The 23,624-nt window shown below is 45.7% G+C and overlaps 1 protein-coding gene across 1 annotated transcript; it reads left to right on the top strand.

Moving 5' to 3' along the window:
* Positions 1 to 9,067: 9,067 nt before the first annotated feature.
* LOC6530049 (protein scabrous) lies at positions 9,068 to 22,434 on the top strand. The gene is made up of 4 exons (XM_002090959.4): positions 9,068 to 9,935; positions 13,055 to 13,448; positions 19,670 to 20,200; positions 20,375 to 22,434. Exons 1-4 carry the CDS (start codon positions 9,397 to 9,399, stop codon positions 21,338 to 21,340), a joined length of 2,430 nt encoding a protein of 809 aa, XP_002090995.1. The 5' UTR covers positions 9,068 to 9,396; the 3' UTR covers positions 21,341 to 22,434.
* The last annotated feature ends 1,190 nt before the right edge of the window (positions 22,435 to 23,624 follow it).

Below are 23,624 nucleotides of genomic sequence, written 5' to 3'. Positions count from 1 at the left end.
CTGATTTCAACTGATGAAGTTGGCGTGGCATGTGCGGTCTCCCCGCACCCCGGCGAACACTTCCCCGCCCCCAAACGACCCACCTCACGCATAAATCAAAAGTTCAGTGTCAACAAAAAGTGATTTCTGTGTCAATTCCGTTCTGCCTTTGTTTCCACTACGCAATATTTTCCTTACAATTTTTCATAATTAAAAATAAATAAAAATCAAGCCACTTGACAGTGAGCTCCGTATGAATGGAATGACGGATGGATGGATGAATGGTTGGATGGACGGATGGATGGCTGAAAGGACGGATGGAGGTGCGGAATCCTTGCCGGGCCCTTAAGCCATTGAAATAAATACAGGAAATATGCAGAAACGAAGTGAATGCAAACCAAAGGAGCAGAAAGCGCAAAGAGGGAATGTCAGGATGGAAAAAAAGGGGAGGGGTAAGCATATGTTTTATTTGCAAACGGAAACAAGATGCTCAGTCGGTCTGACTGAACCAACTGAACCAACTGAACCAACTTACCCAGCTACCAAGCTACCAAACTACCAACCTGGCAGCTGACTGTCGGGGATGCGGAATCCAGTATTCAAAGTCCTGGAGCCGAGAGTCGTTATCCTCGGCCGCATTGCTTTTTAGCAAAATCGAACGGATATGGTGGCAGGGGGTATGCCCCAAACAAACACACACACATTTTACATTTCACATTTCGCTCTGATCCTGGCATTTGTTTCCTTCGCTTCCTGTGGTAGTTGGCAGCAGGTGATATGTATAACGATTTCCGGCTTATGATTTGACTTCCAATGGATGATGGGTCAGGTCGGGGTTATCTTGTTACCTGGTTAAGTCCATGGCACAGCCAAGCAGCCAAGCCAACGACTCCTCATTATCCCAGCGGCTTAGTGGCCCTCGGATGACTGTAATGATACGCCCGCACCGGAGGTCCTCGATTGGGGGTAATAAGAAAAGTTTAACTTTATGATTTCTTGCTTAGCGGAACACAACGAGGCGTATACTCAATGTGGGCAGCAAAGCCGCCGAACGGTGGGTGGGGGTGGGTGGCACAATAAAAGCGTAAAGTGACAACAAAGCGGCAAACAACAAAATAAATAAATCACAAACAAAAAGCAGAGCCAGCAGCAGAGCTCCAAAATAGCACACGGAGGCAGAAAAACAATAAGAGCGAGACTGCACTGGGAAAAATCGGTGTGTGAATTGCTACAAAACACTGATTGCCTTTCCAACTGTAACTATTACTAAATATTAAATAAATAAATGCAACTATTTAATAATTGTATTTCTCCGAATTGCTATGGAGTTATGTATATATTGTTTTCCTATTGAAACTCCAGACTTTTTTATTTAATCTAGGTTTGAATCGAAAATGTAGTTCTTCTTCTACGATCGATTTAAATCGTTTGTACTTTACTTTGTAGATTAATGTTGTGCTTCTTTCTCTCAGTGCACCAGTCACCCGAAAACAAGCTGGAAAAGAAGGCACAAAAAGAACAGAACAGAACAGAGCGAAACAAAGCTGAGCGAAACTTTTCTTTCGTCCTTAGCTGCTTTTTGTTCTTTGGCACGCAATTCATATTTCCTTGTCCCAAAGAAAATGTTTCATATGCCCACCGGAGGTGTCCCTGTGTGTGGGAGGATTCCGAGCGGGTTGGGGATGGATGCCAGGAATCCAGTCGGAGAAGGACTAAGTGGAGCGACCAGTTGACACAATGCAGCAACAAGGTGGGTTGGGTTGGCAAACAACAACGGAAACTTTTGTCATCCTTCGGCCAGGCTCCATCCTTTGGACCAGCTCCTTCCACTTGGATCCAGCTCCTTTTCCTCAGCCGGCGACTTTTATTGTTCGAGTAGCGCTAAACGCTCCATCATTTTGCGCTCTGTATGCTTTTGGTTTTGGTTTTTTTGTATCTTTGTATTTTTGTGTCGTAGTATTTTTCGTTTTTGTTTTTTGGTGTCGTTGCACGATGAAATATTTGCGCCTGGTCGCCGTGCCATTGTTAATTTATAATGACGCCCCGAAAAAGGTTCACTAAATACGTGTGCATGACCCCACTGGCTGCGGGGTCATTAGGGGCATTCCTGCAGCGAATCACCTCCTCAATTCGGAGCTGGGCAGCTGAGGAGCTGATAGAGTGCCCCTGCCCCCAGGCAATCGTCATGAGGAACGAAAGTTTGCATAAATTCTCGAAAGAATTTACGAGCCGTAAGCTAGCAAAGTTTAGCCTTCTAGCAGCTTCCACTTGGCGCTCTCTCCTTTTTCTCTAGTGTTGTAACTTTTCCTTCTTATGCGTAATTTACGATACAATAAATTTTGTCAAACATTTTTTCGTTCTTTGTGGCCCCTTTGTTTGTGTTTGTGTTTGTTTGATAAGCCATTAGTCAAAATGACAAACGCTTAGGTTGATTCAAATTGAAAAGATTTACGTGGCCGAAACAAAGCCCGAATGCAGGTTTCGAGTGCCAGTGCAAAGGAGCCACTGAAGCAGGCCGCAAATGCCGATAAGACCCCCACAACATAAAGGGCTTTAAGCCAAAAGCAACTGCTGCACAGCTTGTGTTTTCTTCTCGGTGAAATTGGTTCAATAAAGGGGCTTTCACCCCATAAAAGTGCCGCAAATAGACCGCAGAGCAAACGATTTCTCGAACTTTAAAAGGCAGAAGGTTTTGGAAGATGGAAAACCGCTTGCTGTATTTATTACAATAAAAAATCGATATGTTTCAAAATGTAAGCCCGGGATGAGTTTGAATGCAGAACACATTTGGAAGGGTTTTTGTGCCAGGCGTTCTGGAAAATCGCAAATATAAAAGTACAGTTTAAACTGTGGCTTTTCTTTTTAAGCCAATAATTGTTTTATGCTGCATTGCGCTCAACATTGCAATGCTATGTGGCAAAAAATCTAGACTTTATAACACCCAATGTAAGTGAAATCCCTGCCCCTTAAAAGCCACAATTATTAACTGCAACATTTCAGGGGAATTACGGCTACAGCTCCATATCAATTGGCCCGATTCTGATGCCGATTCCGATTCCGATTTCGATTCCAGTTCCGGTCCAGGCTGAAACTTTAAAAATGCAAAAGTCCCATCTCGCACACAACTCAACATTCCCACATAGACGGGGTTTTTTTTTAAAGGCACAGGGCTCGAACGGAGGTTAACTGAAATGTTTCGCATTCAGTGCTGGGCATTGCTGGACCCTGACATTTTGGCCAGTTTTGCCGTTCTTCCTGGCCTGCAGTTTTGGGCTAGTCCTGTGCTATTTTTTGCCCCCGCGATGCCCTCTGAATTCCACTTTTTATTGTTGGAATGGGTTTCAGTTCGGTTCGGTTTGGTTTGGTTTTGGCTTGGCTTGGATTGGTATGGTTTTGGGTTGGTTTTGGCTTGGGTTGGCCTGGGGTTTCATATCCTGCACTGGGGCAATTAAGTTCGCAGTCTGAGCGACATCTGTGCATTGGACAGAGCATCGAGAGCAGCTGAACAGCTGAGGATTTTTTGCTCGCCCGTCCTTCCCAATTTTTTGTGTTCACAATATTTCGTCGAAAATTGCTGGGATTGAGGAGTCGGCGGTGAGGCATTGTTTACAGCTTGTTATTAACTCTTTCGCAATGTTTCTCGCTGTTTTTGTTCTGTTGTTTTTTTTTCTTTTATTTTTTTGCATTCAGATGGTTCGTGAGGGTCGTGATTTAAATGCCCCAAGCTGTAAAACTGCTAATAGCTTAAATGCCGTAAACCTCGTGAGTCCTTTTCCCTGAAATTTTCTCCTCGACTGACTGTCATTGTCCTCAATTTGCCCCCATTTAAGGGTAATAAATGGCGATGAAAACTTTAAAGTGTGTGGGAATCTCCACAAGGTTAAAATGCTGTGGCCCACGAAACAGACTTACTGAAATTTGTTCACAGTTTACTGCTTTTTTACGTTGTTTATAATTTATTCTCTTTCCCAGCTTCTGTGACATCGGACACAAATACCGAAAACAATTGTTATAGTTTATTTATTTGTTTTATGCTCTGACCTATAAGTTATTATATCGTAAACAATACCGAAATCATTCCAATTATGACCAACAATATGTACATGATTTTATTACAATCACATCTGATTTGTTTTACTGTTAAAATAAAAGCTATTTATGAATAACATAAATACATGTCAAATTTGACATGTTTATGATTTCCAAATAGCTCCCCGAAGTTTTGCTAAAAATCCTTGGAATTTTCTTGTACATTCGTTGTTATTCTATATTTAGGGAAAGGCAAAGTTTTTATATTGCATATTACTCCGAAAATGTGCCTCACACCATCCGACAATTAGGTGTCTTGAAAATTCCTCGAATACTTGCCTAAAATTGCCAACAAAAGGGAGACTGCCGACTCTCAATGGGCCGTCTGTCGGCTTTCAGTTAACACAGTTCATCACTTGCAAATCTGACATGCTCCAGGATCCGTTATTAGGGTGCATGGCAAATGCGTATCCTCGAACTGAGGATGAGCAGGACAATGAATGCCCCGAGGAGCCTGCCAGCTGCATGTCCTGCCACCTCCGATGCACACCAACAACGCGTTCGCCTGTCTTTCCTCGTTATTTGCCCGCCTGCAGGCATGGCGATCGGATATGGTGCATAGGAATAGGGACGAGCGGAGATGCAACTGTTGCAGCGAGGTCCTTTGGCCTGCCCATTAATATGGTTCGGCCAAGTGGTTGAAAGCCGAAATCCGAAAACCGAAATCTGTTGATTGGAGCGGGGGAGGAGTGCCCGCAACGACAGCTGTGAAGGCACAAAGGGCTCTAGGAAGTCGGCCCTCTTTTCCTCTCCGCTCCGCTTCTCTCCGCTCCTCTCCTCTCCTCGATGCCTCCTTCTACTTCGATGTGTCCTGGTGCTGCGCTTAGCTCCGCTTGCGGGATGTTGATGTATCTGATAGATGTATCTGTATCTGTATCTGCATCTGCATCTGAGTCTGCAGCTGTCGCTGCCGGTTCGATGCTTCTCCGCTTCGTCTTGCTGGCATTTTTGCTTTTACAAGAAGTACTTATGGCTCAGAAGGGTTGTTTTGAATTATTTTTGGCTTATAAAAGCAATACAGACTCACTTTTAATGCCATTTGAATGATTCTTCTTGGTAGCTTATCGTATAAGTATACAATTGTACTTCACCAACCTAATGGGATATCTCAAATAAATAAATATTGCTAGGAAATATAAGTTTTATATGTAAAAGATACTTTTCCAAATGTAATACATAAGACTTAATGAGACCAATTCAGGGTATTGCCAGGTCCATTCACACAGCAGCTCGGTTCAACTGTTTTTTGATTGCCTTATGTTGGTCAATGGCAGCATTAGCCCCATTCGGTTGATGGTTTCTAGGGATTGTTTTTATGGTCTGTCAATGTGCGCCCTCCCCTGCCTCCTCGCCTCCGCTTTCTCCTTCCTTTCTATTCACTCTCTCCGCGAAGAGCGTGCGAATGCAATGACGAGGAGACCACAAACAGCGCTGGTGAGTTGCTGCGTTGGTGTTGCCAAGAAAAAGCCACCAAAGTGGATGGCTAAAACGGAGGCAGCCGTGCAGCAACAGCCTTGAGTGATAGCAGAAGTGTCTGTGAGTGTGTGCCTGTCGCTCTGCTGGTGTGTATGTGTATCTGTGTGCTGTGGCCAGAGTGTGTGTGCGTGATCAGCGGAGCGTGCAGGCAACATGCCACACCACGCCAATGGCTACAAGTCCCAAAGTTGATGAAACAACACGTAGCGAAGCCTTGGCACAGCAGCAACACCAGCCGCTGCAACAGTAAAAAAGGGAAAAAGGAACAAGAGCAGCAACAGCAGCAGCAGCAGATTAAATCAGGTAGGAAATTTTCGTTCGAGTGGTAAATTTTTTGCACCTGCCGTTAGCGGCTGCAGCCGGTTTGGAAGTCTTCTTTCGGTGCTTCAGTGCTTCAGTGCTTCCTGACTGGCCGGCCAACTTGCCTCAGCTGTTGCAGGCAGCCGTTGTCATTCAGATGATTAGTGCGCAGCCTGGAACTGCGCCTGCGCAGCGTTCTTGTCGATCGTTGTTTTCGGCCAGATACTTTTGAAGGCACAGAACTGTCGCCTGTGCTGGCAATGTATCGCGTGCGTGGTTGCGTGCTCCTTGGTTGCATGCCTCATAAGCGGAACCTGTCCTCGGTTCAGGCACTCATCTTGTATGCGTATGCACACTGGGCAGAATCAACAATGCCTTAAGCCAACCCGATGAGCCCTCATCATCTGCCTGGCCAGAAAGGCCACGAACTGGTCAATGGACAGATAAGAGACACCTGCTCCCGCATTCCGGCATTGATTGTTGAATCCAATTTCAGATGCTCATTAAAATAAATATGTTCATATGGAGCTGAATTGCTAGAGCTGCATTTCTCGAATTCCTATACAACTTTGCTGATTTAAACAAAGTGAGTAGCTTAAATATTTGATATATGTATGGAAGTTTATTGTACGAGTACTAAGAGTAATTAATACTCTTAAAAAGTCAGCTCTGTACCTATGAGAAATTCGTAAGCTATGGTGCTAGCCTTATTTTGAATTCTGCAGCGAGGTGTTACATCCGAGTTGGCCATTACATAAAGTGATTTGTTTTTACTGTAAGTGCGATTGGAAAGAACAATGCCAGTGGCCCATCAAATCGCAAAGAGTACCTGCTTTTAGCACCTGCACGAGACCTCAAAGGAGCCTTCATTGTGAAGCACCCGTTGAAATCCCCATCGAATACGAATATGAGTTTGAGTATGAGTGCAAATGAAATTTGAACTCCATTCGAGTCGTGCCACGCTCACATTTAATACCAATTCAGGGAGTGAACTGGAGAGCACCGACAGACTTTCCAGGCCATTACCTTAATATGCTGACCATAACGTGAGCCATTCGCTGCCATTTCCAGCCACATTTCCCTGCATAAAAGCCAACAATATAACGGGCGACAATGAAACAAATGCTCAGTGGGGTGGTGGTGGTGGCCTGGGGACGAGGAGTCGACGGTTGGGGGAATGCCATGCAAATGGCGGCAGTGGCAGCCACCACTCCCAGGTGCAATGCCCCATCCCACTACACTCGCCGTGTGCAACAAGCTAGAACAGAATGACAACAAACAAAGGCATCAAATTAAAAACTAAACTGCGTCCACTCAAAATATGCAAACAGTTCGGCCGGACGGCAAGGGCAAGTTGTATGTCCCATGCATGTGGCATGGATGTGCATGTGGCCACCGCTTGATTATGCAGCCACATCCATTGATGATGGCCACCACAAAGGGGCTGGCCACCAGTTCCGGCTTGTCCTCTGCCTTCTGACCAACGTTCACTGCCTGCAGTACATTAAAAAGTAAAACCGAGAACGACATCGAAATAATAGGAAGTGCGCGAATCGCAATCCCGAAGGTGGAAATACACTTGGCTACCTTTTTCTCTCTTTATTTATGACATTGACTACATTTTAGGATGGTAATTGCTATTGATTAAGAACTTATGTAAGCTGTTATTATACTAAACTTATTTAGTAGTAGTTAATCCTTTAATAAATCATTTAAATCCTCCATGTACACTAGTAGTTTTCTAGTAATAAGTCCCAAAACTATACATTTTAATATGTTTACTCTATATGTTAACCTATTCTAGTCTAGTACATCAGGCGCACCTTTGCAAATATAAAACCCCGCGCAAGGGTATGAAAATATGGCAAATTGCAACACAGCTTCGGCAAGTGCCAACAATGGCAGACTGTTGCACGCCCTTCCAGTCGTTAGCCCCGCCCCCTCCTTCTTCCCTCCAACTTCCCTCCCTTTGCGCAGCCAAGCGCACATTCCATTCAGCTGACCCCGCCTCACCCGCCTCACCCCTGGTATATTTATGGGTAAAACAAAATAGGAAAATGCATAGCTTACAGTGCTTTTTTCTGTGCGTAAGGCATATATTTTTTTGGCATTTTTGGCATATTTTTTGCACACATTTTCCCCACTTTCCCCCACTTGCGATGCACCCCCTTGAGGAGCCATGTTGCAACAAGGCAGTTAGTGGGCATACGACTCATTCGATTGCCTGGCTGCTCGTTTTTTGCAGTCTGTGACTTTTGCAGTCGCATTCCAACTTTGCACTTTAAAACCTTTTCCGGCTTTTATCAGCAAATCTAGTGGGTGGCTGTGGGAGATTTATATACAGATACGTGGTATAAAGGGATTTTCCCCCACCAACTGTGCACTAAAATCAAATGTCCCGAAAAACAGCAGATCTAAATGGATTTCGGCCTCGAATGTCGGCAATAGTTAAGCTATTAGTATCCGATTTCCTATCCTTATTGTTTGAAGCCAGGACATCTAGTTTCCCAGGTGCCCACGAGAAATCCCGAGACAATAGCGAGTTTCCCCGCTGCAGATTCTTTTGTGCGCCTATAGGTTCTCATTGCTCCTTGCAACTATCCGCAGTCGGGACATATAGCACCGTCTGGTTTTCGTTCGCCTTGAAGTATATAGTATCTAGCACATCAGCATGTTTTCGCACTTCGCCGTCCGTCCGTCCGTCGGTGTGTCCGTCTGTCCGTCTGTCTGACTATGGGGCCGAAACATCTGCCGTTTTCGCTGCAGTTTGTTTTCGTTGTAGTCTCACCGCAACCGCGCCATGTGTCAGGAGCAGGAGCAGGAGGATGAGTGCAAAAAAGAAGGACGAGGTAACTAGACCGCCATTTTGGGCTGCTCTCGTTCCCTAGCTGCAACTCCGAATGGGAACTGCTACCTTAAAGACATGATCTTTGCCTCTTCATAGCAATGGTTTCAAAGGATATCCTCAGATGTCTAACATCCACATCTAGTCCTAGTCCATTCATCTTTCATTTCTCTTAACACGCTGAGTTCTCTTTGTGGCTCTCTTACTTGCTTGTTGCATGCTTCGGGCAGGTGACTGCTCTCTATGGCACTCTTCCTCGGCAACTCCCCCGCTTCCCTTACCACAGCTTCGCACTCGGCTGCTCTCTCGCGTTTGCCGAAGCAGGCCGAACAAAGCCGAGCATTCGGCATGGTGGCGAATAAAAGGAAGTGCCGAAGACGCGCCGCTTCAGTCCTTCGAAGAACGCCGCGTTGAACACATCCTTCCCTTGGAAGGAGCTCTAGTGAACCAAGTGATACACTTCGACCAGTGCTGCGAGCGAACTCGCCGTGGACCAAAAGTGAAAAGCACAGCTAAGCCAAGCAACAAGGATTAAGCCCGAGGCGACGCCAGGAATAATTGTAGCATTGTTTGCCAGCGCCTTTTTATAAGGTGTTTGACTGACACGGCGCCGGAAAGTCGAGGAGAATCGTTTGTGTGTCGGCATGCGTGCCAGTTATTTGCATAAATTGCCCATCTAACTCGAGTCCCTTTTTTGTGCGGTGTGAATGAAAGATTGCCAAACATTTCCGGAGCCCCCAACCCCCGCAAAAAGTAAAGTTTCGCGTGACCATTTAAATTGCCCTGCAACAATGGCAGGCTCAAACGTTTTGTGGCCAATACTCTTGGCCGTGGTGCTGCTCCAGATTGCCGTGGCATCCGTGAGTGGAGCTGCCAGTGGTGGGGTAGTCCTCAGCGATGTGAACAACATGTTGCGCGACGCCAAAGTGGTGACCTCGGAAAAGCCCGTACTGCACTCAAAACAGGAAACGGATGCGCCGGAATCCAGCGTGGAGCTGCTCCGCTTCGTCGATGACGACGAGGATAGCGAGGACATCAGCTCCATTGAGCGGCAGGACGGCAGGACGATGGAGAGCAAAAAAATGGCCGATCAGGTGCGCCTGCTGACCAAGCAGCTCAACGCCCTGATGCTGCGGCGCCGCGAGGATTACGAGATGCTGGAGCACAATCTGCGCAAATCCCTGCGGCTCACCACCAATGCGAACAGCGAGGACGCCGACATGCGCAGCGAACTGAGCCAACTCAGGTAAGCTGGCCGGGCTTAGCCCACCTGCTCTAAATCGAATTTGAATTTTTAATTTGCGCCGCCCAGACACAGACCCGCTCCATTGGTCAACTGTCTCGCTGGCAATTTGTGGGCCTCGAAACTTGGCGCTAACTTTCCCGCAGTCACGTAGAACTTGTCGCCCAACTTTGGCCCACAAATTGATGGCCCTCCGAAGCGGGCAACAGTTTCTAACAGGGGGGAAAATGGAGCTTTCTTATTTGCGAGTCTAAGTGGCGTATTTAATCCATTGAAATTAAGTTGGACATACAAATTGGTGTGCTAGTTACAAGGCTGTTATGCTTTTTATTTGTTGCCTGCGTACTTTTTCTCTCACACCTTTTACTCCAAGATAGTTATTAAGACAGTTGACAAAAGCTTAAGAGGGTAACATAGATTCGTTTGACACCTTTCCGACGTTTAAAGTAATTATATTCCCAGTCACGATTAGTAGCCGTGCCAACTTCCCCTTCACCTATTTCCAAGCACTGCATTTGCAAAGTGTTTTGATTTTTAGTTTGCAGCTTGCACTATCTAGAGCTGTTGTGTAAACAGTTAACCAAGCGACTTGGCTTCTGGAATATATACATTTGCTTACGACTTCCTTTACTTTGGTATCTATACTGGGGTATCTGATAGTCGTCTCTTTCTCGTTCCCTCATGTTATCGTTGCTTTGTTTCATCTTCCCTTGACAAGACTTGCAATTATTTGCGACCGTTGTGACAGCGCAAAGTTCAGTTTTTCCCCCATTTTGCGACTCCTTCACTTTTTCATTCGAGGCCAGTGCAATGAAGAAGAGAATTCCTATGCGGCACATGATTGTGCTCCACTAATTCAGACAAATATGTGATGGGGCAACGCAGGCAGCGGCAGGATAAGACATCTAATCAGAGCAAAGACACGAGCCAGTGGCCCAGCCCAAGTTTGCGTAGCATTCGTGATTTGTTTTGTTGTCATTGTCATGGGCTGACTAATAATGATTGTCTCATCGAGCTGAACGCACACATATATCAGTTTCACCACCACCCACACCCACTCTTACCCAGGATACCATCTTGTGTGGCAGCGTAAAAAATACGTAAAAATGGCACACTCTTAATTTACTGAACAAATAGCCAAGGTTAGTCCGTTGTTGTTGCTGTCGTGGACATCGTAAACTTTGTCAGTGGCACCGTAAATAATTCAGCACACGCTCGTGTTTATACACTCCATATACATATGAGGAGTGTGTTTAGCAGTAGGGACTTGTCCGTGGCGGAAGAGATGGAGCACCCAGCTCCCAACTCCCAAGGCAAACGCCAGTCAAACGTCATGTCAGTTGTGGTTTATGTGATCCACTATCTGCGCCCCCAAACCCAGCAAACCGACCACAGTACCTTCGACCGACATCCACGCCCACTTGCCACCCACTTACCGCCCACATAACGCCCACTTACCGCCCACCTGGATCAGCTTTAGCCTCCGCTCAGTCGGACAACATCATTATCTGATTGAGCAGAATAGCGTGTTGGCCAGGTCCACTCTGTTGATTTGATAACGAGATTCGCTTCCAAAAGTTACACCGCTGCGTCCAATTTGGTAATTAAAGTGCAAAAAAATCCGAAAATCCAAATGCGAACACCATCAGACGTCATCAAATCAGGTCCGATGAAGTTCGGCATTTGCAGTGTTCATGTTGCGTTTTCAATTTGCTCGCTTGTCATTGACAGCATTTTCAATTTTCCCTTGAATGACAGTCAGTTTTTTTGTGTCGGAAAAAGCTGTACGGCAGCCAAGCGAAAAATTGCCAGGCGAAAAGGGAAATTCGGTTGGTTTGGCATTACTACAAAAGTTGCCAATGGGCAGGGCTAGAAATCGTTACTTTTTTAGGACTAGTAATGCAAGTTTTTCAGCCCGCTGCTAAAGAACACATTTTTATTCTACGAGTATTTGCCCAAACCAAATGTTTGGATGTACATGTTTACTTTGGACTTCCGGAAGTGCTGGGTCAGTTACGGCTTTTGATGCCGGAACTTTTGAACGACCCTCGCCACGTTTTAATTAAATATTTAAGTAATTGTACGGAAAGCGGAGAGCCAAACAAATCCATAACTTTTCATAGTCTGTCTGGTTGGGACCACAAAAACTTTTGCAAGCCATAAAATTAACAATAAACGCCCACGCACAATGCAACAATTTGAAATATTACGTATACGCAGGCTGGCATGAATAAAAACCTAACCGAATGTGATGTATATGCATATATATCCGGGCGAAGTAGTCAGAAGAAGTAGAACACAACTTTTCTTTGGACCACTTTATTTTTGTCTTGTTGCCGGTTGGGTTTTTCTTTATGAAAATTTCATGTAGCTGTGCTCTTTTGACAGTGAAAAATAAAAGAACAGCGGCAGCTGCTATGCTGCTCTGCTGCTTTTGCTGCCTTTCGAAAAACAAAACTTTTTACCTACGCTCCGAATTTGTTCAGCTTCTTGCGGCTGTGCTTCCGTTTCCGCCGCCTTCCAACTGACTACTTTAATTGTCTGAAATGCCACAAAAATGCGTTTCGTTCGGTCTTGGTCTCATTCTGCTCTTATTTTTTGGTAGCTGGTTGCTGATTGCTGGCAACTGCCACAAGTGCTACAACATTTTCATTTTCATTTCATTTTCATTCTGAGCATTTAAACAACGTTTTCACCCAGCACCAGCACTTGTTGTTTGCGGTCTGGTCGCACTTGATTTTTTATTTTGTATGTTTTCCGGCAAAGTTTGCCATCGCCATTTGTGAACGGACAGAACGGACATCTGTCCGCATGATTTCTGTGTTTCCCGTTCGCCGACAATGTTCGGGGCTGCTGAAATAATCTCGCAGTGCTTAATTTAAATGGTCGATGGAAATTTAGCGGTATTGAGGTGGGGCCAGAGCATGATTGAGTGCAGGTCGAAATCCCATTAGTGGACCGCACGCCAGCCGCATTGGCAATTAAGTTAGCCGACAGCCTGAAAATGTCAATTTAAATTAGATTTCCTGACCAGAGTGTAGCAATTAATGCGTTACCCGTTACCTGTTACCTGTTACCCGTTCCCAGCTAATTATAAACTTATTAAATTTTGTCCATTCCAGAGAGGAGCTGGCCGCGCTGCGCTCCTCGCAAAGTGGCAACAAGGAGCGCCTGACCGTCGAGTGGCTGCAGCAGACGATCTCCGAGATCCGCAAGCAGCTGGTGGATCTGCAAAGGACCGCCGGCAACGTGGCCCGGGATGTCCAGCAGCGCAGCTCCACCTTCGAGGATCTGGCCACCATCCGCAGTGACTACCAGCAGCTCAAGCTGGATCTGGTTGCCCAGCGCGAGCGCCAGCAGCAGACGGAAGTCTTCGTTCAGGAGCTCCGCGAGGAGATGGTCCAGCAGGAGCAGGACTTCCAGCACGCCCTTGTCAAACTGCAGCAGAGGACTCGCAAGGACGGAACTTCCGCCAGCGTGGAGGAGGAGAGCGGTAGCCAGGAAGCCAACCAGGAGGTGAGTACCTGCTTTATGCTAATCATCGGATAAGCACGCGAGGGCCAAGGTAAAACAGTTGAGCACTGGCAAAAAACCTCAGGAAACTTAAAAAGTTATGTGAGAAAAAATTAAGGGCTGTTAACAAAACAGTTAAAAGCTAAAATATTTAAAAAAAAAATTTCAATTCATCGTTGATTGCGCTTGTACTGCTACTAAATTTGGTTGTAGAGAAGGTGAAAAGAATGTCACCGCTTCTCCCAGTGTATCTTTTTATGAGCCCCGAAAGAAAGCCGGCGGTTTGTTTTGTTTCTCCTTTAAGTGCGTCCCATAAAGAGGCCACCAACGTGGCGGGCCATTATCTGGCCGTTTTATGCCTTACTTTATACGCCAAACCCTCCGCCAGGTGAGGAGCGGCAAAGGTTGTGCCAGATAGGAGGTGGGTGGTGGTCGGTAGTCGGTGGGCGGCACGATGTGCTAACGAGGGGGTCCAAAATCGCAATTCGCCTTTTGGCCCGCCGTTTTAACGGCCCGCCACACACACATGTTGGCCATATTACTCATACGCACCGCAGGACGTTGTCGTATTTAATATTTAATGCCCGACTCGACCGTCCCTGGCAGCCACTTAGGCCTCACGTTCAATGCCTTAATGTCCCGGGCCTCCAGGCCTCCGGGCGACTCGTAAAGAGATTGCTGCAAATGATGGAGCCATGATCAGTGGCATCCTTTCGTCAAAATCCCAGCATACTTACTAGGGCTCTCATGTCAGGCTTACAGTGAATGATGGGGGGAGTTCTTGAAATCGGATCTGAATATGAAGGACTCGGACTTTGGGACTCCCGATTCCAACTACGCACGTACGCTCCCACATCCCAAGTGCTGGATTGAAAGGACTCGACGCCCTTCCGCCTTCTTAATTATAATTAATGTCAATAAAGGGCTTGCAGCAGCATCACCAGCAGCAACAGCAACAGCAGCAGGAGCAGCAGCAACCTCAACAATGGAGCGAAAACAAAGGCAGCTGGCAGGGGGGCAGTCGTGGCGAAGGAAAGGCAGCCAGGTAACAGGCTCCAGTTCCAGGTTGCTTCATTAAAAGGATTATGCGTCAGACCGCTCAAAGATGGGAATGCGGTAACCATCGCCGATGCGTTCGACCAGCAACGAAATATGTCAGTGGGGCCCTCATCCCCATTTGCCCCCTCCTACCCCCTCTAAAACTGGTTTGGCAGCCACCTGTTTTTATCTGGTTACTGGTTGCTCGCTGGCTGCCGCTCCTGCAGCGTTATTCAGTTGCTTCGCTCCACTTTGAAGTTTGGCTTAAGCGAAATTTGCTTGCTTAGAAGCAGATTGTGTACACTTCTTGCCAGCGAATTCACTTGCTTGTCTGGAAATTGTATATGTGCTTCGCTCGACCACAAAGCTGGGGAATTTCCTCGAGCTGACGCAATTACTTGCGAGTCTCAAAGGGCGAAATAGAAATTTAAGAATATATAGGGGAATTCAAAGGGAAAAATACCGCGTTTCGACGTCGACTTTTGGCTTTATTCAACTGCTTTTTTAAACTGACGCAGTTTCTTTGAACTATAAGTAATATAATATTCAAGCACTGAGATAGTTACATTATATAAATGTGAAATACAGAAGCTTAGGGATGATTTCAATTAATTCAGATGTCCACATAGCTGCAGTAATTCAACCCGATTCCCCTGAGATCAATTGACCATGGTCAGCCTCCAATTCACGCAGGTCCCATATACCCTTGAGACTCCTCAAGTACGAGGAGGGGATTAAGTGCTCAGCCAAGCAGCTTAAGCGGCTTTCGCCGGACCTCGGCGCACACGCATCACATACTGCTATCCATATATCCTCGCATCCCAGGAGCCGGGGTGTATCTTTATATATGCTACAGCATTAATGGGCAGGCCGTTGCCAAAAAATAAAGCGAAATTGCTGAAAATTGCAAAACAAAAAGCAGGAAATCACCTTTTAATCGCCCTGAGTCAGAGGAGCGGCGGTTTTCGGGACGAGCGGAGGATGGCTATTCACTGGCCAGCTGCTTTGGGAACTGGCTTAGGTTGACTTGACTTGACGGACCAGGCCTTTGTCCCTCGACTTGCCAAGTTTTGGCAGCCAGCAAGCAGCAGGAGTTGGAGCTGTCGAGTAGATGGAGCTGCGGCAGATGCTCTCGAGTGCTCCGATAATCAGTTCCCCTGCCACATGCCTCGGTTCCCCCACCGCGCCACTTCGGCACAATTTGATCCTTTTCATTACTTTTTTCACTCTGTCTCGCTGGTTTCTTTCCCACAAAAAATAAAAAGCTGGCGGGATGGGGGCGCTTCTTGACCAAGAAAACCAGTTCCTGAGCTTTCTCATCACCAAAAACCAAAAGCAATTTTTGAAAATTGTTATTATAGAAGCGCAACAAAGCAGAAATTAGGTTAAATTAGAACAAAGAGCAAAAAGCTGATAACAAAGGCCAGGGAGCTGAAAATAAAAAGGGCAGATGGAAAAGGCGAAGCATCTCAAGGATAACCACCAGCAAAGTAAATACAAATACAAACAATAAAACTGCACAGGTGGTAGCCTCGAAAAAGTAATACCAAAAAATGGACAAAAATTCCCTTTGTTTGTGTGTCTGTGTGTGTGTGAGTGGATGGCTGAATTTAATCAAATTTCCTTTATTTGATTAGCCGGGAAAAATGTACAAAGCAAAAGCGGTAAAGTTATGCAAAAACCGAAAAAACCTTGGGGGATTAAACGAAAACCAGAGGCAGTGGATTCGCAAAAATTGCTGGCGGAAACGTTAAGAGTAAAAATAACAAATAAAAATGCTACACAAGTACCTAAAAGTTACCATGGCGATAGTATTACCTTATCTATGAATTAAATAGGACTTCATGGCTTTTGGTAGCTTAAGCTTTAAAAGTGAGGCGTATATCAGATTTGTATTGTCATATGGCCATAATAATTCAGCCAAACAAACACTTATTTAATGCACCTTGATAAATTAGTCAAAATAAGCCTGATTTAATGGGCACATCTAAGCTTTGCTTTATGTATTTATTTCCCTGCTTAGAGCTCAGATGTGATAACACTTGAATCGAAAACATCTGCCGGTGACAGCGGAAAGCCAAATATAATTTGCCAACTCTAATTGCAAACAGTCGGCAGATTGATGCCCCCTGATATAAAACCGAATACTCATATGCATACATACATATGTATGTATATACAATACATATGTGCTGGCCCAGTCTGTGTAACAAATCGCTTTGATGAATGCTGTCACTTGCAACAGTTGGGCCAGATATTCGAGCCGAAAGAAGGAAAAACACAAATGTTTATCATTGGTTATTGATGCTACGATATCTTGGCCGGGGTTTCCAGGTCGAGGGCATAGTGTATTGTACATATGAGGGACTGGCTGTTAAATTAGCAAGGCAAACAAATGCCAGGCACACAACGACAGCAAGGAAACGAAGGAATCGAGCAGGAGCAGGAGCTATGGCAGCAGCCCCAAGGCAAACTGACACGGAGAATCCGGTTTCGAATATCTTTTGTATATTTATGTCTATATGTTTGTGTGGGTGTATGTCTGTTTTCGTACCCCCCACCTCCCAAAACTTCCCGCAGTGCCTGCCATTTTTACCTTATTTATGTTGATATTTGTTTTGCCTTTGTTTCATGTTACCATCATGTACCACCATCTCTCCACTGGCAATTTGTTTGATTGTTGTCGAGCTGGTTTCTACCCTTTGTATCGGCAAAATACACTTCTCAGGAGTCAAGTTGTCGTTATTGAAACAATTGTCCTTTACTTAGATTTCCAGTATTTCTTGGAAATTAAATACGCTCCTCAAGCATATTTGCGGGCCACATTTTAGTTTCAAATTATGCACACGCCTGCCACATTTCGGCCAGAGGATCAGGTTGACGTTGACTTTGAGGTCCCGGCAACGAGCGTTTTTGGCCCCCAAATGCGCATTAACTTAATGGCATTTTGTGGCGCCCAACGTCGACTCAGCCAGCCCACTTCGCCTATCTGGCAGTGAGCTCAACTTTTTCAAGCATCGCACAAAAGTCCTATTAAATTTTTACGACAATGCGCTGCGGAGAAGAAGGCCAGCAACTGAACAGGAGCAGATTTTTGCTCTTTTTCCTATGCTCCATGCTCCATGCTCCATGCGCCATGCTGCATTCCCAAACCCCATTTCCATTTGCCATCTCCATCCTCATCCCTCCTGGAATTGCTGTCGCGCTAATAGCAAATCCTTGTTAGCTTTCACTTAAGTACAACATGTAAAATGTTCACTTTTAATCCACCAAGCAGCCCGGCCAGGCCAAAAATTAATTAGTTCCCTGCTCCTGATGCTGCTGATGTTAATGTTTCCGTTCTGATCCTTTTGTTTATGACTTTGCACGGAAAACACTTGAAATATTTATGCTTCAATTTCGATTTCAATTAACGCGGCCATCGGCCATTGGCCACTGCACAAAAAAAATTCACTTGTCTCCAGGAAATTTGAGCCACATAAATCACATTTAATTATACCGTTGATGGGCGAAATTTATATGCCAGTGCTGGCACCTTTCCGCCTTAGAAATTTATATGTATATACACCACTATGGCAAACACGTTTGCTCGAATATATATTGAGGATTTCTCTGTTTTGATGGCCACTTCCCCGTCTCGGCCAGAGTTCATATAAAACGCGAACGTGTCGTATTAGCCGCGTTCGTGACCTTTCGCATAAAACAACGCCAAGGCTGAACCACTGCCACCCACTCAACCGCCCACCGCCCAACCACCCAACCACCCACTGCACCACCGAAACGTGCGTGAAGGCAAAGCAAACAAAGGAGCGAAGAAAAAGCGGGAAAAACGGGAAAAGCGGGAAGAGCAGTGGCTGCGGCACCAACGAAAACATTTTCACAGCGGCCGAAAGTGTTCGATGCCGATGAGGCACAAACGCAACTTTGGCATAAATATTCATGAATGTTTTCCATATTTTCGGTGGACTTTTGTTGCCTCTTTTGTCGTTTTTTTGCTAAGCGTAATTGAATTCGTTGCGGAAAATGGTCAAAAACTTCGGAAAATATAATTCGCCATCGACTCTTTGGGACTAAGTCGAAATGTGAATCGATTTGGGGATTTCTAAAAATAAGCAAATCTTTGAAATCGACTTACGATACGCCTTTTCGCTTGGCATTTTTTCCCACACCTTTCATAGGAAAAATGTACAGTAAGGTTGACTAATTGGGATTAGAATGGAAGGAAAAGTAAAATTTACCATTGAAAGGGGTTTTTAAGAAAAAGCCTTAATTGCTTTTATTTTTATGCTCTTGGCCCCCTTTTTTTTTCAATCGTATACATCATGGTTCTTTGCGCATTCACTCATTGAATTCATTAGCAGGACACTTTCTGCCGCTTTTTGTCCCCGGCAGCATCCTTTATTAGTCAATTACCCGAGACATTTCTATGACAGATGGCCACGAACATAAATGAAAGGATACCCTGGGGTGGCATGGGGGTTGGATATGTAGAATAGGTTCTGTAGATCCTGCGGCGTTGGGGCACACTCATTCAAGGCGCCGCCTGAATGTGACCCAAATGGCATTACCTTGGTTTACAGCTGCTCGCTGCTGTCACTCAGCAAAATTATTTCTATGCATATTGTATGTTTGAGGAAATTTATGCAGCTTTTACCACCGAGAGCTAGAAGATGCACGATGGGGATGTGGATACACAAGGGGTGGGCATGCGGATGCGGATGTGAATGTGGATGTGGATGCAAATCCACCCACGCCACCAGCAGCTCCGGGGATTTACACGCTTTTGGGCAAAAGCTGCAGCTTGAGCTGGCTGCGTAGCTGCAGCTGACATTATTGTGGCACGCTCTGCCAGCCTGGTTATGAAATGCATTTATAATAAATGGATTTAGCATTCAATTCCCGGCACATAATCCCAGCCAGCGCAGCAACAATAGAATCTCAGCCAGCTTACCAGCTTTACCCACGAATCTTCCTTATCATGGTTTTTTCTTATACTGCAGAATATAATGAAAAGTGGGTTGAGTTTGGAGTGGGGTCAGTTTTTACACTTGATGCCTTGACTTGCAGTTTTTCATTTGAATCAACATTTTCGACAACAATGATATTATTATAGTTTTGAATGCATAAGTTATCTTGTATATTTGCTTTCGTAATAACTTACTAATGTGTCCTCATTTTCCTTTCAGCCCACTGAACTTGAATCCACGGCTGATCACAAGCGCCGCCATTGCCGTTTCCAGAGCGAGCAGATCCACCAGCTGCAACTGGCCCAGAGGAACCTGCGTCGACAGGTGAACGGCCTGCGGTTCCACCACATCGACGAGCGGGTGCGCAGCATCGAGGTGGAGCAGCACAGGATCGCCAATGCCAACTTCAACCTGAGCAGCCAGATTGCCTCGCTGGACAAGCTGCACACCTCGATGCTGGAGCTGCTGGAGGATGTGGAGGGCCTGCAGACCAAGATGGACAAGAGCATCCCGGAGCTGCGGCACGAGATCTCCAAGCTGGAGTTCGCCAATGCCCAGATCACATCCGAACAGAGCCTGATCAGGGAGGAGGGCACCAATGCGGCACGATCCTTGCAAGCCATGGCTGTGAGCGTGAGTGTCCTGCAGGAGGAGCGCGAAGGGATGCGCAAGTTGTCTGCGAACGTGGATCAGCTGAGAACCAATGTGGATCGATTGCAGTCATTGGTCAATGATGAGTTAAAGAATAAGGTTAGTAATGACTTGCAAGCCATTCATCAGACAAATCTTGTATGCACCTTGTATCTAGTGTAGATTTACCTTTGCTCCTTATTAAATCTTAAAGCTTTTGAACCCTACTTTAAGCTCTTTAAGACTGTTCCCTGGCTAACCGAGATTTCCAATTATTTCCGGTCTCCCACACAGCTCACACACCTGAACAAGCCCCACAAGCGACCGCATCATCAGAATCTCCAGCCACAGACGCCGCAGGATGATTCCCCCATCGACTCCGTCCTGGCCGAAACCCTGGTCAGCGAGCTGGAGAACGTGGAGACGCAGTACGAGGCCATCATCAACAAGCTGCCGCACGACTGCAGCGAGGTGCACACCCAAACGGACGGACTGCATCTGATTGCGCCCGCCGGCCAACGGCATCCGCTGATGACGCACTGCACCGCCGATGGATGGACGACGGTGCAAAGGCGATTCGATGGCAGTGCCGACTTCAACCGCTCGTGGGCGGACTATGCCCAAGGATTTGGGACGCCTGGCGGAGAGTTCTGGATTGGCAACGAGCAGCTGCATCACCTGACCCTGGACAACTGCAGTCGGCTGCAGGTGCAAATGCAGGACATCTACGACAACGTTTGGGTGGCCGAGTACAAGCGATTCTACATATCCTCGCGAGCCGACGGCTATCGCCTGCACATTGCCGAGTACTCCGGCAACGCGTCGGATGCACTGAACTACCAACAGGGCATGCAGTTCTCGGCCATCGATGACGATCGGGACATCTCGCAGACGCACTGTGCTGCTAACTATGAGGGTGGCTGGTGGTTCTCTCATTGCCAGCACGCCAATCTCAATGGGCGATACAATCTGGGCCTGACTTGGTTCGATGCCGCTCGCAACGAATGGATAGCGGTCAAGTCAAGCCGGATGCTGGTCAAGCGCCTGCCCGCCGTCGAGTGCCAGGCGATTGCCAGTGGCAGTGCCAGTGGCGCCTTTGCTTCCGTTTCCGTTTCCGGTTCGCCTGCTGATGCTGCGCCGTCGAGCGGTGCAACAGCAACAAAAACGATAACAGCAACAGCAGCGCCGGCGACGGTAACGACGGTAACGCCGAAAACCAACAACAGTGTGGTCCAGTTCGTGGCCGCCGGGCAGGCGTAAGTGAGCTGATCCCGCCGTGAAACCGAGGGGATGAAAACCGCTACAGTGAACCACCAGAGCCATGCCTACTATAGTTGGGAGTCCACTGTTTGTCTGTGGGAGGTGGATCTAAAAGATCGGTAGATACTAAGTGTATAAAATAAACGGAAAGCCGATTGTTGAAAGTCGAAAGTCGAGAGCCCCTCTCCCCCCCATTGTAAATACTCAGCGCATAAGTCGTAGCATTAATCTTTCAAATGGAGCTTACTCTGGCCTTAGAGTACACTAGGCGTATGCGTAATTTAGTTGGCAGCTGCCATCTGCCAGCCTCGTTTCACCCGTATAAATATTCAATTCTTTGGTCTTTCAAGAAGATCTCATAGAGGCTTAAGTTCCGCGGTAGCAAGAAAAACTGAAGCGGGAGTAAAAGAAACAGAGAGATAGTTAGAGAAAGAGAGAGAGCATATCATTTAAGTGAGTGCAGAGTTAATGTCTAGATATAATCGTCCTGCCCCCAAAACTAAAACGAAATCTTAACTAGTTGTAACATGTAAGAGGCCTAATCGCGATTAGGCTCATCTCAGACAAATAATAAATATACAGAAAAGGGATCGCGGAGAAGAGAACTTTCTAGCCTAAGTCACCATATCAGTCATATGAGTATACATTTATTAGTTTAGCGTTGGTAAATGTACTTGTAATTGTTGTACAATATAATAGGGTATACGCATCCGTTTTCCTGCTTACTAAATATCTGCTTCAGTCCAAAACCAAACGAATTCCCTAACCCAACCCATGGAGTCGCATGCCAAAGAGATCAAGTCAGAAATAGAAACAGATCATATGCAAGTTTTTACGAACACAAGAAACTGAAAACTATTTTCTGCAGTTTTGCATATACCAAAAATACATGAACGAAATGAATGAAGTGAGCAAAGGGCAAAAACCATGAGAGCTAAAAAATGCATTTAGCGAGTAAGTTATGAACTATATGATGTATACATTAATTTTATGTCCAGTAAGTTAAGCTAACTAAAGAAGAAAAACCAGAAAGCTTGGCCCTTAGACCGGCGTATTTTACAATAAATGGATTGATGTGAAAAGAAAAACCCAAACGGATAAGGCAATCTTTTAATGGACTCTGGGGGTGGAGGGGGATGTTCAAGAAACCCATGTTTAATTAATTATAAGTGCCAGACCAAACTAAGTCGGTAGACTTTAAATGGCACAACTTGCCCCTGGCAGCGCCAGAAAGTATGCACTAGTTATTCCACTTCCATTCACACGAACACATATGCATCCACACACACTTATGTACGGCTATATGTGTGGGTAGCCGGGGGAGAATGGAGATATATTTCAATTGAAAGATGTTCGCACCCGGAGTGCAGATGGAATAGTTATCGTTCTATTTCGTTTCGTTTCGTTTCTTTTCTAGCAACTACGAGAGCTGGGGGCCATTTATCAGCACGTGAAAAGTTGCCAACTGCCAGCGAAGAACTTTAATAATGCAAAACTCAAACATTTTTCATCATCTCGTTATATTGAGACCTCGTCGACGGCGGCGTGGCTGCTGCCCCCTGACACGATGATCCCCTTATTTATGCATTTATTTTGTTGACATTCTGCAGTCAAAACTTGCTGAGCTGCAAATGGATAACTGACTCTTTCGGCTACTTGGTCTCCGTTCAAAAGTTCAAAGTGCCGGCGACGGAAAAAAAATATATATTCGGGTAAAAAATGCACAAAATCGGAAAGGAATGAGAAATGCATGGCAATTTTGTTATGCAAATGCGCTAGAGAGCATACAAATTGACAGCGAATGGAGGGCATTGGAATGTAGAGCTCGTGACATTTATTTATTGAGATACAACAAACGGGATTTGGCCATTCGATTGCTTACTCTCTCTCAAAAAAAGTGATGAAATTTATACGATGATCCGATTCATTTGATTTTTCATTTCTATTTCAAGATGCGAATAAATAAAAGCAATTGCCGAATTAAATAAAACCCCTTTCCAAAACTACTCAACAAGCTACTGTATCTGCATGAGCTATTGATAATATGGGGAATACACTTTTTAGAGCGCTGAAAAGTGGCTTTCAAATTCATTTCCTACCAAGATCCTACTTGGGGTCGGTCAGCCAGTCGAGAAGTCAACAGGACTTTCTGCACCATTTAACCTGAGAGCGTCTTGCGAATGAAATCAAATTTGGTGTGAAGCCAAAGCGAATTGTTGTCCCACCCGAGAAAAAAAAGGAACAAACGATGGCCAAAGAAATGAAAATTGCGTCCAAAATGGGG

Source organism: Drosophila yakuba, chromosome 2R (genome assembly GCF_016746365.2).
Source record: "Drosophila yakuba strain Tai18E2 chromosome 2R, Prin_Dyak_Tai18E2_2.1, whole genome shotgun sequence".
Taxonomy (NCBI): Eukaryota; Metazoa; Arthropoda; class Insecta; order Diptera; family Drosophilidae; genus Drosophila; species Drosophila yakuba.
This window is presented reverse-complemented; position numbering and strand designations above follow the sequence as displayed.

What these genes read in the sequence shown, in the direction of transcription:
- LOC6530049 (XM_002090959.4), top strand. Translation starts at nt 9,397, where the DNA reads ATGAAAGATTGCCAAACATTTCCGGAGCCCCCAACCCCCGCAAAAAGT. An exon ending in AGCGAACTGAGCCAACTCAG is followed by an intron (nt 9,936 to 13,054) that starts GTAAGCTGGCCG and finishes TGTCCATTCCAG; the next exon opens with AGAGGAGCTGGCCGCGCTGC. An exon ending in ATGATGAGTTAAAGAATAAG is followed by an intron (nt 20,201 to 20,374) that starts GTTAGTAATGAC and finishes TCTCCCACACAG; the next exon opens with CTCACACACCTGAACAAGCC.